Source organism: Marmota monax, unplaced genomic scaffold, assembly GCF_021218885.2.
Source record: "Marmota monax isolate L192 unplaced genomic scaffold, Marmota_monax_Labrador192_F-V1.1 WCK01_AAM20220418_F8-fsc00023, whole genome shotgun sequence".
Classification (NCBI taxonomy): domain Eukaryota; kingdom Metazoa; phylum Chordata; class Mammalia; order Rodentia; family Sciuridae; genus Marmota; species Marmota monax.
Window position 1 is genome coordinate 7,863,771 of NW_026692907.1, and position 17,810 is coordinate 7,881,580.

Sequence of the window (17,810 nt, forward strand, 5' to 3'; positions counted from 1 at the left end):
GGCAGCAGAAATAGGTTCTTTTGGGGAACACTTCCAAAAGGCAATGGCCAATGCCTGTGCACAGAAATTCTGACTTTTCTTAAAAGATGCTTTAATGTAACCATCTCAGGCTCTCATTGCCTTTATACAATGTGCTGTTAGCAGGGTAAAGCCTCCCAGTGACAGACCTTTCCCATATAAGCTAACCCATTCAAGCAGCCATGTTGATTCTCTCTCTTCTCTGGAGCCAGTGCAACCTCTCTACTCCAGTTTAGAATTCTTATTTAGATAGTCTCAGGTCTTACTTTTTAAAATTAAACTCACAAGCTCTCCAATCCATAAATAGGCAATACACCTTGGCTAGTGTGGAGGTGATGATATTAACACAGGCTATGGTTCCTGGGTCACTGAATATACCAGGCACTGTACCAAGGCTTGTAATAGATTGTGCCACATTTAGTCCTTTAATATCTTTAACAAGGCCTACTTTTTCCATATTTGAGATGAAAATCCTGAAGACTAAAGGTATACAGCAAGTTAAAGCAGAACATTGACTTCAAACCAGAAAGTCTAAGTTGGTGGTCAGAGCCATGAGATGATGTCTGAGGCCAGACATTGATATCGGAGAAAAGGGTCATAGCAAGGGAAACTCAGGAAGTGATCAAGAGCAGTGCAGGAGGATAAAGTGTCCACCATTTGGCAGTAATATGAGTGCCATATCACTGGGTAATAGGGGGACACATGTGGCAAGAGAAAAGGATATGCCATCTTCATCTGTCTGCACCTGCTGATCAACCTTAGCCAGAAGGCTGCCCCAGGCATCCTTTCAACTAAATCCTACAGTCTTTAGGAGGGAACTATATTTTCTAATAGCTAGTTTAGAAAAATTACATTGTTTGGCCATATCTTAGGGCTATGTAATAATTATACTATGCTCATTCCTGGGGCATATAAGTAAAACAGAAGGTGTGATTTAGACTTTGAAGGCCATTCTGTGACATCAGAGGAACAGGATTAAGACTCCATCTGATAAGTACTATGCAGACAGAACTCCACACCCGCACCTCATTAACTCTTTCCCCTGTGCCACCTACCCACTTCAGGATCCACATAACAGACCAATGATTGTTTATCCACCACAGATTGTTTGGATTGAGAAAAAGATGCATGATATGATTTTATGTCTTTGGAGTCACACAGCTCAGAGCTTTCAAATCTGCAAGCCAGTCTGATTTCATTGGAGCTGGCCAGGCATTTGTATACAGGAGGCCACATGTGACTTCTTTTCTGCAGAGCAGGGGAGAAGATTTGGGGGAACTTTTGGAAGGCCTCAAAGTTTTGTTGACTATTCAGTGTCTCTTGCAAAGTAACTTTGGGTGTATTAAGTATAAGTGAATGAGAAACATATGGATTAAATTTCTATTGTGATCACATATGGATTTGGGGATGATAAAGAATGAGGAATTCAGGGTTTAAGGAGTTCAAAATACTTTGCAAATAATTTAGGACATTGTAGGCAACATTTGGCTGCCTCCCTCCATCCCAAATTTGGGGACTTTTTAGTTGGGTGACAGAACTGCTCAGTGCCCTCTCTGCCCGCTCAAACTGCTAAGCCCCAGGAGATCTGTAGACAGGTTTCATATGTTCTTGTTTTGCTCAGATTGAAATAAAGAGATTGAGTTTCTAGGACGGGAAAACTCTTTACTAGAGAATTTTTTTTCAGAAGCCTCTGAGTAGAGGAGAAGAAACTTTGGCAAGTCTGAGCTTTATGAACTACATAATCACTTACAGTTTATGAGACATTTTCCCCTACCCCACCCTGGTGCTAGGGATCAAACCCAGGCTTTGTGCATGCTAAGCACATGCTCTACCACTGAGCTGTACCTTTAACCCTTGACTTGTTTTATATCCTATTGTTTCTCTTAATGTGTATGGATATTGTCATGTTAATGAAATAATACACATGCCTTACATTTGTATGGTATTTAGTTTGCAAACCATATTGCATACATGCTACATATTTATTACACATTACCTAAGTCTTTATAGATATGAGCACATAGGCACATAGTATGTGGTCCCAGCCTGCGTTATAGGAGGCTCAGAGAATTAAGGGAAGAGGCAGGTAGGACATACTCAACTAGCATTGGGGTAGAAGTCAGGGTGTAAGAAGGCATCCCAAGGGAGATAATATAGAGCCTGGATCTCAACAGGACATGTAAGAGTTAGTTATGGGAAGGTGAGAGAGAATGTGTTCGAGTTAGAAAAGTAGAATTTATGAAGATACAAAGATGAAAAAGAAAATGGCACAGTTGGTGAATGTCAAGTTGTTCACTAAATCTTCAGCCTAGCCTCTGATAGTTATGGCACATTAAAAAAAAAATCGGTGCAACAGAGACAAACCCACATAAATATGGTTATCTTATCTAGACAAAGGCACCAAAAACATACATTGGAGGAAATATAGCCTATTCAAAAAATGGTGCTGGGAAAACTAGAAGTCCATATGTAGCAAAATGAAATTAAACCTCTCATTCTCACCCTGCATGAAACTCAACTCTAAGTGGATCAAAGACTTAGGAATTATAACAGAGACTCTGCACCTAACAGAAGAAAAAAACAGGCCCAGTCTTCATCATGTTGGCTTAGGACCTGACTTCCTTAACAAGACTCCTAAAGTGCAAGAAGTAAAATCAAGAATCAATAAATGAGATGGATTCAAACTAAAAAGCTTCTTATCTACAAGGGAAACAATCAACGTGAAGAGATTGTCTATAGAATGGGAGAAAATCTTTACCACACACACCACAGATAGAGCACTAATATCTCAGATTTATAAAGAACTTAAAAAACTTAACACCAAAAAAAAAAAAACCCCAATCAATAAATGGACTAAGGAAGTGAATAGACACTTCACTAAAGAAGAAATATAATTGATCAATAAACATGAAAAAATGTTCATAATCTAGTGATTAGAGACATGCAAATCAAAACTACTTTAAGATTTCATCTCACACCATCAGAATGGCAATTATGAAGAATGCAAGCAACAATACATATTGGCAAGGATGTGAGGAAAGAGGTACACTCCTACATTGCAGATGGGACTGCAAATTGGTGCAACCACTATGGAAAGTAGTATGGAGATTCCTCAGAAAACTTGGAACGGAACCACCATTTGACCCAGAAATCCCATTCCTTGATTTATACCCAAAGGACTTAATATCAGTATACTATAGTGATGTTGCCACACCACTGTTTATAGCAGTTCAATTCAAAATAGCAAAGCTATGGAACCAACCTAGATGCCCTTCAACAGAAGAATGGATAAAGGAAATGTGGTACGTATACACAATGTAATATTACTCAGCCTTAATGAAGAATGAAATGATTGCATTTGGCAGTAAACGGATAGAGCTAGAGAATATCATGCTAAGTGAAATAAGCCAAACCCCCCAAAACAAAGGCCAAATGTTTTCTCTGATAAGCAGTTGCTAATCCATGATGAGGGAAAGTGGTAGGGAAGAATGGAGTAACTCTGGATTGTACAGAGGGGAGCAAGAGGGGGTGAGGGGATGTGGGGATGGAAAAAATGGTGGAATGAGATGGACGTTATTACCCTATAAACATGTCTGATTACACTACTTGTTTGACTCTGCACCTGTAGAGCCAGAGGAAGGAGAATTTGTGCTGCATTTGTTTTCAGTGTGTCAAAATGCATTCTACTGTCATGTTAACTAATTAGAACAAATTTAAAAAAAAGAATAGGGGCAAAGGACAAAGAAATATTAACGTAGTGTTTAGGCTGAACAAATAGGTAAAAAGCAGGTCACAAAGTCTCATTTGTCATGGGAGCTTTTGAAGGATTTAAGGGAGGAACATAACCTGATCAGGTTTGTATATTGGAAAGGTTATTATGCTAAAGGTAGGGAAGGTGTATTCTCTGAGCAGGGCTTGATAATATGTGGGATGGAGCACAATATTTGAGCAGGGAAACCAATTTCATCACTGTTGCAATAATCCAAGAAAAATGTGATGAGGGTCTGGACTAATGCAGTGGCAATGGGGGAAACAGGAAGGCTTGCATTTGAAAAATGAAATTGACAGAAAACAGTGACCTGTGATAAACTAGTCAGAAATGGTATCCTGAGACAGGGACCCAGAGCCAGAAAATTCCTGGGAGGAAGGATGGCAAGTTCTATTTGGGACATGTTGCCAGGACATCCAGGTCAAATAGCCAGTGTGGAACTCTGGTGCAAGGCCTGAATTTGGGATTAAAAGTTGCACTCAAAAGCATCAACATTGTCAGTAAATACATGGGAGCAGATGAGCCAAGAAGATGGAGGGAGTAAGACAAACACGGGAGAGGATTCCAGATAGGGCAAGAACCTATCAATAACACAGAGTTAATAACGGAGTAGAGGCTGGGCCTGAGGCTAGGTCCTTGGACTTTACACTGTCCCAGAAAGTAATAGAAGTAAGCCATCTGTTGCTTATCACTCCTTGAATGTATCTGCATCCCAGGGTCTTTACCCACATTGCAGCACTCAGGACTTGGATACTACTCTGGTTGATGAGATTGTCCCCATTTTCAGATGAGGAAACTGAGTCTCAGAAAAACTCAAAATCTCATGGCCAGTAAATGACCTAATCAGAATTACCTACGGTAGACTGACTTGAAATCAGTACTCACTTTACTCCACCATGATCCCTGCCTTAAAGATAAGACATAGTTGTATCTTCCATAGGAGAGGCAGACAAGGTAGCAGCTCATTACAGTTCAGTCTGAGAAGGGTAAAGGTAGAGGTGAGTGCTGGGAGCCCCATTCATGAACAGATTTCTCTGTGCTCTTTTTGGAACTGCGAGGTGATCTAGGAGTTGGCAGGAATGTGTATAAACGGTTTTGCTCTAGTAAGATGATAGCATAGTCCATTTGGAAGAAGAGATGAGCCACCATGGAAATACTCGGTCCCACACATGCCTGTGGCTACCCTCTCAAAATCCCAACCTGGCCAGAGACACTCAAAACAAAACCTCCTGTTCCCCCTAAGACTACTGGCGCCTGAAGCCTGCCTCCTCCTCTGCCAGAGGCTTAGGTCAGGACAGCCTCAGGATGATGGGCTGGGGTTAGACATAACAGACAGAAGTGGAGCAGCTCCTTCCCCCAGCTCTTCATCTACCCAGAAGAGGTGTGAGCGGGTGTCTGGGCTTTGCCCTGTAGGGGACCTCAGCTGATGGGAGCATAGCCTTGGATGAAGCTCTGCCAATTGCATCCAGTCATGGAGCCAGCTTGGGCACAGTCATGAAGAGAGGCTGAGCACAGGGAGAGAAGCTTCCAGACTGTTACCATTTCTGATTGTGGCAGTTTGCTTACCCACTTTGTGTTTGTCTTAGCTATACCACAGGCAGAGTATATTGACGCTACATACCATCAGGTTAACTCTAAGTCTGAATGCACATGTATACTCACAAGTAACTTGACACCTGGGTGACCTCTCAGCCCATCCTGAACTCTACTCCCATGAGATTATAAGCTTCAGGAAGACAGGAACTCTGTCACAATGTGGCTCTGAAGTCTATCACCCCATATCTTTTCATGTTTAAAACATTAGTATGCACTCAGCAGGTATCCAACAAATATTTGCTGAATATATGCTCAATTAATGTCAGATGTTGTAAATAAATACAACCCATACACTTGACAGCCAAAAACACCTCCCAATAATCTTGACCACAGGTTAGGGAGGCAATAGAACAAGGGGGCCCTTGGGGAACCCCCAAGAGACAGACCAAGGCAGTTCCATGTGAGGGCACAGTCTGTTGAAATCTCTTGCTGGAGAGTTCTGATTGACCCACTGGGACAAAATGACTCCACTTCATGGGATTGTAGAAAATCTCAAAGACAAAAGAGATAGTAACTGTCTTTATCTAGTGCAGTCTACTTTTTATGGACAAGGAGAATTAGGTCTAGAGAGGGAAACAAGTTGATGGTTTTACCTTGGAATTGACTCTGAATTGACTCCTCTTCCATTTACTGGCCATTTAACCACCTGCAGCATGGATTTCCTCAACTATGAAGTGGAGTTTAGAAACTTATTGTGTTGCATGTGACAGTGTGTGTAAAGAGCCTAGAAGACTTTATGGCAATGATAAATGCACAGTAACTATTGCTGCTATTATTATTATTATTATTATTATTATTATTTCCTTTTTATTATGATCTGACATAGAAGGTCATTTCACTGAGGATTTTTCCCAACTCTAACAATTTCAAAAATTGAAAATTTTTGAATGCGATGTTCAAAGTTATACCTGTCCTTTAAACCATGTGATCTTTCATTTCAATGAAATGCAGAACACTAAACTGAGCTCTCATAAAATCAAAATGCAGCTCCATGATACTGAGCCCTCTCTTCCTGTGATGCCCCTGTCTATGCTAACATATCCTCCTCCCTCAAAGCCCCATTTCATGGTGGCCACCCTGTGAGGTACTCATTCTTCTCCAGGTAGCCTGCTATTCTTTCCTTTGGGCTACTACCAACTCTTTCCTATACCATTGTAGCACTTGGCATGTTTTATTGTAAACTTCTAAAAATTTTCACTCTGCCTGCTCTGTCACATTAGGATTTCCTTGAGTTTGGGACCATTCACTTTGGTATTATTATTATTAGTAGTAGTAGTAGTATTTTGACTTATTATTTTATAGCCTTGTTTATTTTGATACCTGGTATGTAGTATACAACAAAATGTTGGATTTTTTTTGGGGGGGGGTTATAATTTAACTTATATCACACACAATTAAAGAGTTTATCAAATGATCATATACAATTTAAACAATACTAAATGAATACCTACATACCTGCTACCCAGCCTGTATGTGGGTATTCATTTAGTATTTTTTAAACTACTCAACAAATATCAACTGACTATTTTTTTAATATTTTCTTAGTTGTAGATGGACATAATACCTTTATTTATTTATCTTTTTATATGGTGCTGAGGATCTAATCCAGTGCCTTGTTCATGCTAGGCAAGTGCTCTACCACTGAGCCACAATCACAGCTAGACTTGACTTTTTTAAACATTAATTTCACCAAGTGTTCTAGCTCTCCAATGTAATTTTGATTCTTGATTTTGACATACCCCATAAACAATCATCCCAAGTTTTGCCATCTAAAAATATGATAAGCTTTACTTTTATATCACCTTACACATCTTAGTTAAGGTTATTAACTAAGGTCATGCCAAGGACAGATCTAAAGACCTCCTGCATGGTTACAGTTACTTTTGGCTATGGTTGTTCAACCAGTCACCTGACAATCCCATCACATAGACTTCACTGCAAGGAAAGCAAACAATTATTTGGTATTTAACACATCCTCCTGAATAATCAGTTTGTTTGTGGCAGTGTATTTAATCTTCAGAAAAGTTTTCCAACATTCATCCATTCCTCTCCTTTTAGAATGGAGGACTCTGAAGCTCAGAAAGGCTACCTTGCATAAGTCACCTGTTTAGAATGAGACAGAATCAGACATAAAATCAAGCTGTACCTGGCCTGACCCTCCCTGCTCTCTCTGCTTCTGTTCACCAGTATATCAGGGAAAACCTATTGAAATCATTTAGGAAGTAAAGATGGCCTAACCCACCACTTGTCAAGGCCAGAGGTCTGCTCACTGTAAGTGAACCTTTGTTGCCTCCAGTGGCACTTTGCTTTCTACCCTTCAAACACAGAAGAAAGGCTTAAGAAATGAAGGTAGATTAAAATCAAGGACATCATTTGGCAGAGGCAAATATAGAACCTATTGATTGTGCTACATTACTGCTTGGTGTTTTTGTAATGTGGGACACATTTTTAACTCTCCTCATTTGCATGATTGGAGCAATGGGCAGCATTTTCCCTTAGGACTGTGAGGATTAGGTAATTAAACACTAGTAACATGCTTAAAATAGGCCTGTACTGACTTCCCTGTCCGTCTTAGCCATTGCTGCCAGCAGAGTCATTGTTACTAGGAAGTTAGCATTCCTCTAAGTCACCTGTCATCAGCATCCTCTAGTCACCTGTCATCAGTGTAGTGCAGTGAGCTCTCTCCTTTTGAGTCACAGAGCAGCCTCCAGACCAAGACAGCCATCAGCATGGAAGTAGCTTTCACAAAAATCTCTTCAAATATTTAGGTTTTCTTAGAAGGATTAAAGAACCCATAAATATACAAATGTGTATTCTCTGACCCTCTCTCTCAAAGCAAACTATTTTTTGTTCCCTCCAGAAGCCAAGGGTTTGGAAATGATGGGAAGTACTCTTTGTTTCCTTAGTTTACTTGAAATGTCAGATGAGAATCTTGTGTCATGCCAGATGAGTGAGCACAGACAGATGTCAGCTCAAAATTGTCTTCCTGAACAGAGCGAGGCAAAGCCATCATTAGACACTTGTAAGCTACAGAGCCACAGTCTTCTACTGAAGGCCTACTGCAGCTCACCCAATAACATCCTTAGAGTGTGTGACTGGAGGCAGGAGGCAGGGGGTGATATGTATCAAGGAGTTTGAGGTCAACATCTGCTCAGTTCAGATCCTACCATGACGATTTACTGGCTGGATGGCCATAGAAACTTACACAACCTCTGAGACTAGCCAATCAGATGGGGCTGAGAGTTCTGGAAGGGAGCCGATGTGAGGCACAAAAAAGAGATGATCTGACTTTGCTGGCTGTCCATCTACCTGTCCAGACCCTGCATTCTAAGAGGTTATAAATATGGAGTGTCTTCTTCACCCCTGAGAGGCTCTGCAATGCAGTTTAAGGCAGGATTTTCTAGGGTTGGCATTCATAGAATTTTCCATGGACAAAAGCAGAGTGATAAAAATGAATACCAATTAGTATATGCTTCTTGTAGCGCTTGCGCGTGCGCTTGTGCTCAGTCTCTCTCTCTCTCTCTCTCTCTCTCTCTCTCTCTCTCTCTCTCTCTCTCACACACACACACACACACACACACACACACACACTCACCTACCTGAGGACATTGTATATATGTGTCACATCATAGTTCACACATCACTTCTTCAGTGCAGCTTTCCCTGTCCCTAGACTGTATTAGGCACCTCACCTTTGTACGCTCATGATATGCGTAGCCTGCCTTCATTCACTCATCCTAGTTTGTAATTACACATTTTTGTGATGATTTGATGGGTGCTTGTCTTGGGGTAATTAATTGTCCAGTTTGGCTGAGGCCAAGGGGTTTTTCAGGACACAGAGCTTTCAGCTCTAAAACTGGTAGAGTCCTGGCCAAACCTGAATGACTGAACACCCTGGTACTCCTCCCTGTCAGGGTGCCATGCTCCATGAGGGCAAGGACTATGCACTTTATAAAAAGAAAAAAAAAACACTTATATCCAGTGCCTGGCATATATCTGGATCTTGGTGGGAAGTCAGGAAACATTTGTTGAACCAGTAAAGAACGAATATGTCAATATAAGCTGAACTGTCTTTTCCTATAGAAACCCGTCTTTTCCCCTGAGATTGTTCTTTCTATTTTAGGTGCTAATTTCCCTTTTTTATATATAAATTTCCCTTACTTGGCAAGATTTAAACATGTCAGTATCAAATAGTTTTCCTTGCCTTTCTTCCTTCCCTTCCCATTTGGGGATTGGAAATTTCTACTGATTTGAGGAATGAGTAGTTTAGTGGAAAAGGAGTTAGAATAGTGGGCATCAAGAGAGTTAAAGAAGGTCTCTCTGCTAAAATGCTAGATGATGACGTTCATGAAGAAAGGAATTATGAATATTCAGTTTACTTCTTTATCTCTAGGTTCTAGAATAGTACCAAGCGTATGTTGCAAGAGCTGAATAAACATTTGTTGAATAAATAAATGATTTCTGCTCAGTCTCAAGACCTGATGGAGTCAACCTTGTGTGCCTAACTCCCTCTTCCTTCCTACCCTCTAGGTAACCCTTTCCTAAAACTATAAAACTGACCTCAGCAGCCCTTCCTGCTAGATGGAGAAGCAGGTCTCATAGCATAAAGGAAGAAGCACTTTGACATCTTTCCTGATTGGCTGTTATACATTCATTTTTTTAAAGGAAAACAGAACTATTTAATCTGATTACCTGTCATTGACTGGTTTAATTTCACCAAATCCTGCTGACAAGGACATAAAGCTTACATTTTGTGCTTTGTTTATGATTAGAGCTATCATTTCAGGGAAATCGGGATGGCTAAAATTTTGTCTACTTAGTTATGACTTGTTGGCCTTATGGTATTTTTGCTTTTCTTTAACACACTCCTCACCCTCTAGGTCCCTCTTCAACATTCTCTGTCTTGTCTTTACCATCACATGGACCATACCATAGTCTATTTGTCTATGTATTCATATAGCTCCTGCTAGATTGGAGCTTCTTGAAATGAAGACGCACCAGAAGGCATGCTGTTAGGTGGCTTATAAATAAATTGTTTGTGAGAGGAATGTATCAGTTATCTATTTCCATAAAAAGGCTAGGTAACAAATGTGGAACCTTAGTAGTGTAATGGTAGAGCTGTATTTTTGCTCATAAGTCTGTTGATTGGCTGGGTGACTGGGATAGTCTGGGATAATGAGCTTCAGGCCAACTAGAGGGATTTTCTGGTCTTGCCTGGGCTCTCTCATATATCTGGGACAGCACCTGAGACAACTGGGCTGATTCAGCTCTGTTGCACAAGTCTTCTCATCTGGAGCATGTCTCTTGGCCAAGGTAGAAGGTCAAGAGAAGGAAAAAAAGCACATGGCCCTGGAGAGGCCCAGAACTGGCACAGTGTCACATCTGCCTCCTTCTCTAGGCAAAACAAGTCACAAGACTGACCCAAGATTCAACAGGTTGAGAACTAGATCCACCTCTCTGTGGCAGGAGCCACAAAGGGTCATAGAAAAGATGTAGACACAGGAGGGGTAGAGAATGGAGACGAATTTTACAGTCTCTGCCACAGAGTGGGAACCAGCAAGGAAATGCTTCATATGTTTCTTTACAAAATAATCACTTTACTGCTTTGACATCTAAATGAACTTATCAGAAATATTTCCAAAGATAGAGCCATGATCTTCCTTGGGAGAGAATAACTCACCCACCATAGAGGTATTCAACAATAAGCTGAATTCTATGGTCATAGAAGCATTAGGTGGGAGGAGGGTGAGGCTCCCTCCAGCCCCTCAGGGTCAGCATTTTCACACAATTTTCCCCTTTTCTTCCAGATCAGCAAAGACCCAATTTTTGTACCAGGTGTCTGGGGGCCTTATTTCTCAGCCATGGTCCCTGGGTTCTGGCTGAACGAAGGTGGTCAGAGTGTCACTGGAAAATTGGTAAGTTGACACTTACTCTGTAGCATCAGGAATGTTTTACACCATTGATTAACCCATTTTGTCACGTCACCCATATCCCAGTAATTGGAAGATTTGCATATTCCTAAGTCAACTAATATTGTCTTAGTGTACAACCTAGTATATGTTGCATTGCCGTGTATTTTTGCTAAAGGATTAACTGTTGCTCCAGGCAGTGATGACTGCCCCTTCTTTTCATTGTTCCTTCTCCACGCCAATCCATCCCCTCCCCATCCCCTCCAGGAGAGAGTGATATTCTGTTTTGTGAAAAATGACAATGTTACTTCCCAGCCCAAACCCTTTAATAGTTCCCTGTAGCCCTTGAGACACAAGTCAGATGATTTGCTGGGCACATCATCCTTTTTGCAGTGTGTCTACTCCAGCCTCACACATGTGCCGGTCACTTACCTTAGACTGTGAAGGACTCACATGGTTCATGTTATCCCATTCTTCTGTCCCTTTGTAATTGCTTCTTTTCCTGCTTGGGCAGGCAGTTTTACCTGTCCTTTAAACACAACTCCAGTTAATGCAAAGGTGGTGCATTAGTCAGCTTTTTGTCACTGTAACCAAAACACCTGACCAGAACAACTTAGAGGAGGAAAAGATTATTTTGGCTCACAGTTTCAGGGATTCGGTCCATAGGGGGCCAACTCATTTGCTTTAGGTCTGAGGAGAGTCAGAACATCATGGTAGAAGCAGGTAGCAGAGGAAAGCTGTCAGCTCATGGCAGCCAGAAAGCAGAGAGAGCAATCAAGCCACCAGGGATAAAACATAAAATGCAAAAGCATACCCAGTGACCCATTTCCTCTAGCTATACCCCACCTGCCTAGAGTTTCCAGCCCATAATCCCTTTACATTATTAATCCAGCCAATGGATTAATTCACTGATCAGATACAAATCTCATAATCTAATTATTTCACTTCTGAACATTTCCGCATTGTCTATCATATGAGCTTATTGGGGAAAACATATCCAAACTATAACAAGTGGTTAGGAAATCCTTTTCATGGGAGACAGTGTTTGTGCTGAGACTTGAAAGATAAATACAGATAAACCAGACACAGAAGGGTAGGGACAGGCTTCTAGGCAGGAGAATTTTCAATGGAAGAAGATGTGGACGTGATAAGTAACAAGCATATTTGATGGTAATAAGCATATTTGATGGTAATTAAAATAGTCCAGAATTTCAGCTCTGGCCCAAATTATTCTTAGAAAAATAGCTTAAAATAAAAATTAGAGAGCAGGGAAGGGACCACGTCTTAAAAAGTCCCTGAAAAACGTGCTAAGGAATCGAGCATCATCAAGAAGAGTAGGTGGACACATTCAGGTCTCAGTTGGAAGAAACCCTGGATAATAGCCATGAGGAAGAAGGTCTGAGGCACGTGTCTAAAGGAAGGGAGACCAGTTTTATTAGGTTAATCCCCAGATAAATAGCCATGAGGGCTTGAAGGAGGACAGTAGGAATGATGACTGGGAGTTGAGGTCAACAGATCAGCAGGGCTGCTGAGAGATTGGATGAAGAATGCAAGGGAAAAGAGACCTAAGCTCAGTTACCCAATCTCCCATTTACTAGGTTACACTGAAAGTGTCTGTTTATTGTCTGAGTTCCCTCCCAGCCCTTCTAGGTCTTCAGCCAAATTCCAAGTGGTCTGATCCAAAGCTGGATATGGATACAAATAACCTTTAATTTCCATTTCTTAAGTATTTCTATTTTAAACTTTCTTAAATGACCTCTCAAAGTAGGTAGAAGTGTAGGTGGGTGGGTGGGTTCACAGAGCATGTTCTGTGCCTATGCTCCTATGCCAGGGTAGAGAAATGAATCTACTGAGTCAGACCTCATCAGTCCCTGGTCCTCAGGATCAGACTCTGGTAGGGAAGTTAGTATGAAATAATTAATATCTGATTGGTCTTAAAAACCATAAACAGAATGGTCAAGAAGGAATACATCATGCCTAAAGTACAGCAGTATGGATGTCTAACATTCTCCTTATTTAAACCACTGCTGTGTTTGTGTGTAACATTCTATTTAAATATCCACCCCCTTTCTGTTGCATATTGAAGACCTATTACTGAAAGCCCTTTTTAACCCCACATCATAGTATAGTCATAAGAACCCACAGAGGACTCAGTCTAGAAACTTTCTAAACAAGGATAGGGGAAAAAAAACCAAACAACAACAACAACAAAAAAAAAAAACACACACACTTCTTTGCATAGGATGCATTGTTCAACAGGGTTTTTACAGACAGCATGCAAATTAGACATCTTTTTCAGTTGGAAATGTTTTTTCCAGTATTTGATTCAGTTATTTGCTCTGGATATAAGTGATCTTCACATGTGTTTTAACATATATTTGTGAACAAAAATTAGTTATATACCTATTTCATAAGATTAAATTTTAAATTTTAGAAAATTTGACCTCTTTTTTGCTATTTCTAAAAAATCTTCAGTTTTTCACTATGAGTTTTGATATAAGGCTTGAGAATTGTTAGCTTATCTGTTCAATTAGCTTTGCACTATAAACCATTCCAGTTATATTGGGAGCTCCACTTTGAACAATCGGACATATAGAGTTTCATTGGACATAGAATTGGGTCATGATTGACCCGTGGATTATACACAGCAAAATCTTAACCCATTTTGACCCATCATCCCAGATATGTAAAATGCATAAATAATTAAATGTAATGTGCATGTAATAATATATGTAATATATGATACACAATATAATAATGCATAATTATACAATGATATAATTATATGATGTTGTTACTACATATAATAAATATATACTATATAAAATAACTAATATAATATTCTTATATAATAGGATACATTGTTATTTGTGTTATAATAATATAATTTATTATAGCAAAATAATATTATAGCACAATAATATATATTATAGTGTGATATAATTTATAATAACATGATTATATTGCAATATAATTATGATAATAATATAATAACATTTAAGCTCTAGATTATTATTTTCAACCTATTTTAATGCACTTATGTCAATTTTTTGAAACATCTGCAAAATTGAAAACTTAGGATTTAATGGATTAAGAAACCTAAAAGCTGCTATGATAGAGCAAAATCTGAAACAAGAACAAAGCAGATTATCTAGTAAGACAGCAATCTGGAGATGCCAAGCAAAGAAATATAAAACAGCTATAAAACAAAGAAAATGAGGATGAAGATATTAATAACAATAATTGGAGTTTATCCAGATTTTTTTCTGTGAGCGGGATTCATATCCTTGAATGATAGTCATAATAATTATGATGCCTAATGTCATTTTGAAAGTTTATTTCCCAGTTTTGATTCCAATAGTTTTTTGTATATTATCTCATTTTATTCTCTCACAACCCTACACTTTGCAAAACTTTATAAACATTCTCTTGTAGATTCTCTCAGGAGATAGGAAAAGTTACTATCTGTATTTTATAATGGACCACTGAACCCAGGGTTGCCAGCACTGCCTGACCCACCACCAATGGCCTTTTCATATGGTCCCTTTGCCACTTACCTTTCCTTATGGCTTACTAATTCTGGTTCCTTCTATGGTAAATTTTGATCTCTGGTTTTGAAACACGCTGTCATCATGTAGGCTTCTAAGAGGAACTTGTATCCCTCTGTTCTTTGTTTCATACACACAACTCTGTTAAACCTCAGCTGAAGGTTGCTGTAGCTGCAGACACTGGTCATAAATATACCATCCCCATCAGAAGAAAAGGAAAAGGAAATGGGAAAAGAGAAAAAAAGGGAAGCAAGGAGAAAGAAGAAAAAAAATAAACAAGAAAAAGAAATGAGAGAAAAACATAAACTGTACATCACTTGAAAAAGAATACTAAAAGTTTCATTTTTTCCAGATACAGAGCTTCATTACAAAGCAAATCCATCATTCCAAGTATATGAATACATTGGTACTTTAAAAACAAATCTTCATCTGGTTATCTTCAAGATGAAGAAAAATGTGGGATTTTTTTCTGGTCCTGGAACTCTTACAGTCTCGTTTGACTGAGAATTAGACTTATTGTTGACTCATTTCACATCACTGATATTTATTTCTTCTCTGAAAGGCCACACACTCCCTTTCCATGAATGATTGATTTTAGTTGTACCACCAAGCACCCATCCAAGGTTGTCTCATGCTCACCAATTTTCCAGAAAAATCATGCAAAAAACATTGCTTTTTGCCCAGACTTTTTTCCACAGATCACTAACCCTGGTGTTCACTGAATCCAGATGCTGAAACTCATTTCCAACTGGATCTTGGCCATCCCCCATCTAACTGCTCCTCTCTGTCTTAATTGAAGTGAGTTCAATTGGAAGAGGTGTTGGGTAAAGGGAGGCCAAGATAAGTTCCTGCGCTGTACTGTGGTAGATTTGCTTCCTGGGACAATTGGGTTTACATTGGAATTGTATGAACCCAGAATTTGAATTTATAAAATTGAGTCACAGTACCACAATGCAACAAGTTTGTCTGTGTTTTTGGAAATATAGGATTTGTGCATTGGGAATGCCTATCTATCTCCCCCATTATCTCCCTGGCTGCTCCATCTGGGGCTAGCCTCTGGAAGTCATCCATAAAAGTCAGTCTGCCATAAGTGGCTTATGAACAACTTGCAGTGTGTCCAGTGCTGTGCAGGTTATGGAAATGGTCATTTTATCCCTTCTTTCATTCAGTCATTCTATCATGTTACAGGGATTTTCAGATCGATTACACCAGTCCAGGCAAGAATGAGGTCACTCCAGTAGCTCATCATCACCTAAGAAAGTTGGACGTAGTACTGATAATTATAAATTTATTATTGCACATAAGAATAGATTGTTCTGTCCCTGCAGCCTCCTGGAAAGGTGGGAGCTGGCACGTACTGAGGGCCTGTTATATGTCAAGCTCTTTTAGGCCCAATAAGATTCAATCCTTTATTTGATTTTTCCTCATGTGCGTGCATGCATGCATGCGTGTTGTCAGTGTTATTATTTTAGTTTTACAAGTGAATAAGTAGGCTGTGAACAGTAAGGTAACTTGTTCAAGGGCATACAGTTAATTATGAGTGGGAAAGCCACAATCTTTAACCCAGTATGACCGCCAGAGTCCTCAGATCTTTCCAGAACTGGACTCGACTCTTACAAGACTACACTTTGCAGAACTTTATAAACATTCTCTTGTAGATTCTCTCAGGAAACAACTACTGTCTGTAGGGTGATATTCTTTCCAAGCATTTGAAGCAAGGTTTTTTAGGACTATAAGAGAAAAATGTATGTGTGTCGGTACTGATGGGATCTATTTGTTTCCCCAACACTTCACATTAGCTAATTGGAATGACTTCATGGATACACAGACCAACTAAAAATCAAACATCTCCCTGTGACCTCTTCTTGCCTTAGCTCATACTGTACTTTCTGTATACCCACCTGGATTCATGCATACTCTCCTAATCAGGCCCCCAAATCTCTCTCTTGCACTATTATTAGCTAAAGCAGTTTTTCTAAAACAGATGCAACCCTTTCACTCTTCATAGCTCTTCATTTATCTGTAAAATAGACTCTATGCTTTTTAGAGTGAATTCTTTTATACAAACAGTATTTATTAAATACTGTGTTCAAGGTACTGTTCTGAGTAGGAAAATGTCAGTGCATAAAACAGCTTCTTCTGTCCCCCTCCCCAAAATCTGTACCTTTCTCATGCTTGAATTCTAACAATAGGAGATATAAACTGCAAATAAATAAATACACTTCATTCTATAGTATTAGAAGAGTTGGATATGAGTTCAGAAGTGTAGGTTGCAGTTTTAAATAGTATAGCCATGGAAGATCTTATTGATGTGACATTTAAGCAAAGAATGAAGAAGGGAAGGAATTTAGCCAATTTAAACCCCAGGGGAAGAATATGCCAGGCCAAGGGAATAATTAGTACAAAGATCCTGAGGGGACTGTATGCTGGGGGTATTATAGGAATAGCAAGGAGGCCATAGAGGTGGAGCTGAATGAACCAACGTGAGAGTTGCAGATAATAAGTTCAGCGGGGTGCAGATAATAAGTTCAGTGGGGTGAGGGGTTCGTGTTTTTTACTACTCTAAGAATTTTAGCTTTTTCCCTGAGTGAAATGAGAAACTACTGGAGAATAATGAGCAGAAGAGTGATGTGATATGACTTAGATTTTAAAAGGTCATTCTGCCTGCAGCCTGCTGTGTTGAGAATTAACTGGAATGGGTTGGGATGGGGGGGTTAGAAACACTGGAAGCCAGGAAGAAGTTATTGCTATAAGCCCAATGAGATAAGGATGCTGGCAATAGAGCTGGTAAAGAGTGGTCCAGTTTGGGATATACTTTGAAAGTACAGCCAACAGGCTTTCTTGATGGATTAGATGCAAAGTATGCAGAAAAGAAAGAGGTCCAGGATTCTGGAGGATAACATTGCTGTCAATGAAGAAAATGGATTAGATGACAGGGAGGTAGAAGAAGGAATCAAGAGTTACTCTTAG

At 39.6% G+C, this 17,810-nt stretch overlaps 1 protein-coding gene across 24 annotated transcripts in view; it reads left to right on the top strand.

Moving 5' to 3' along the window:
- Fggy (FGGY carbohydrate kinase domain containing) overlaps nucleotides 1-17,810 on the top strand; it is a 414,685-nt gene that overhangs the window by 260,784 nt on the left and 136,091 nt on the right. For all 24 annotated transcript variants that reach the window (XR_009227386.1, XR_009227389.1, XR_009227391.1 and 21 more), the window contains one exon: nucleotides 11,191-11,298. Coding sequence is in view for 15 of the 24 variants with exons in the window: in XM_058581509.1 (XP_058437492.1) it covers nucleotides 11,191-11,298 (108 nt within the window). In the remaining 9 variants the exon portion in view is untranslated. The remainder of the gene's footprint in view (nucleotides 1-11,190; nucleotides 11,299-17,810) is intronic.